Source organism: Penaeus monodon, chromosome 22, assembly GCF_015228065.2.
Source record: "Penaeus monodon isolate SGIC_2016 chromosome 22, NSTDA_Pmon_1, whole genome shotgun sequence".
NCBI lineage: Eukaryota > Metazoa > Arthropoda > Malacostraca > Decapoda > Penaeidae > Penaeus > Penaeus monodon.
This window is the reverse complement of record NC_051407.1, coordinates 43,799,754-43,800,668: the sequence shown is the minus strand read 5'-3', so window position 1 is coordinate 43,800,668 and position 915 is coordinate 43,799,754. Positions and strand designations below refer to the sequence as shown.

The 915-nt window shown below is 30.5% G+C and overlaps 1 protein-coding gene across 3 annotated transcripts in view; it reads left to right on the top strand.

The window, feature by feature from the left end:
- Positions 1 to 865, top strand: part of LOC119587193 (WD repeat-containing and planar cell polarity effector protein fritz homolog) — a 30,592-nt gene extending 29,727 nt beyond the window's left edge. For all 3 annotated transcript variants that reach the window (XM_037935959.1, XM_037935957.1, XM_037935958.1), the window contains one exon: positions 186 to 865. In XM_037935959.1, coding sequence (XP_037791887.1) covers positions 186 to 247 — 62 coding nt within the window. In that variant the 3' untranslated portion in view covers positions 248 to 865. The remainder of the gene's footprint in view (positions 1 to 185) is intronic.
- Positions 866 to 915: the final 50 nt, after the last annotated feature.

Sequence of the window (915 nt, the reverse complement as noted above, 5' to 3'; positions counted from 1 at the left end):
AAAATATCAACCAGGTTCGCTTTTGTAGTTTAGTCATACATGAGGGGGCAAATTCTATTTTGTAGTTTATTTTTAAGTTTAGGTTTGTTTAGCCTAGAAACTGAATTACGATGATGTGTAGGTAGACTAGAAACACTCATCTGCTTTATATATATTGTTAAATGTTTCTATGTTCTCTCCCACAGAAGTGTCAACCGAGGAAGAAGATGGGGGAACAGTCAAGGTGGTTCACTTTGGGGTGGTGTGAGGAAGTAAATTATAGTATTTAACATATTTTTTGGCTTTCTTTATTGTTTTGCATAGTTTATAACAACTGCTATGAGATCACTTATTAAATGTACAAAAAATAGTTTTAATAAGCTGTTGAAATTTAAAGTATATTGAGATGGAAAGCAGTGTTAGATAGATATAAATAATTATATGGCCAGATTTTACAAATGTCCATGAGCTTCCGTGAAGTACATAAAACAGAACAATGATATTTTTGCAAGGTTGACGTAAAGATGGTTGTATAAACACGATTTAATGTCACTTTTGAACTAAACTTGTTCCAGGGGACAATAGCAGAAACATATTAAATAGATTTGTACAAATTAGGGCGTGATCATTGTCATCCTGAATTTATTTTTTATGTTAGTTTCATAGTATAAATCTTTATACTACTAGAACCTTTGGACGTGTCCACTTACTGGTGGCTACATAATGCTTTCAGTCCATTTGTTACTCATTAAAATTTTAATTATTACACTGCAGCTGCAGTTTTGATAATCATGTAACTAGATAATGAAAATGTAATTCTTATTTGCTAGCAAGATAAGCCATTTTGTTAACTATTTTTGTAGTTTAATAAATTTGAGAATAACAACGTATTATTTTCCTAATTATAAAAATTCAAACCTCTTATCATGGACTATG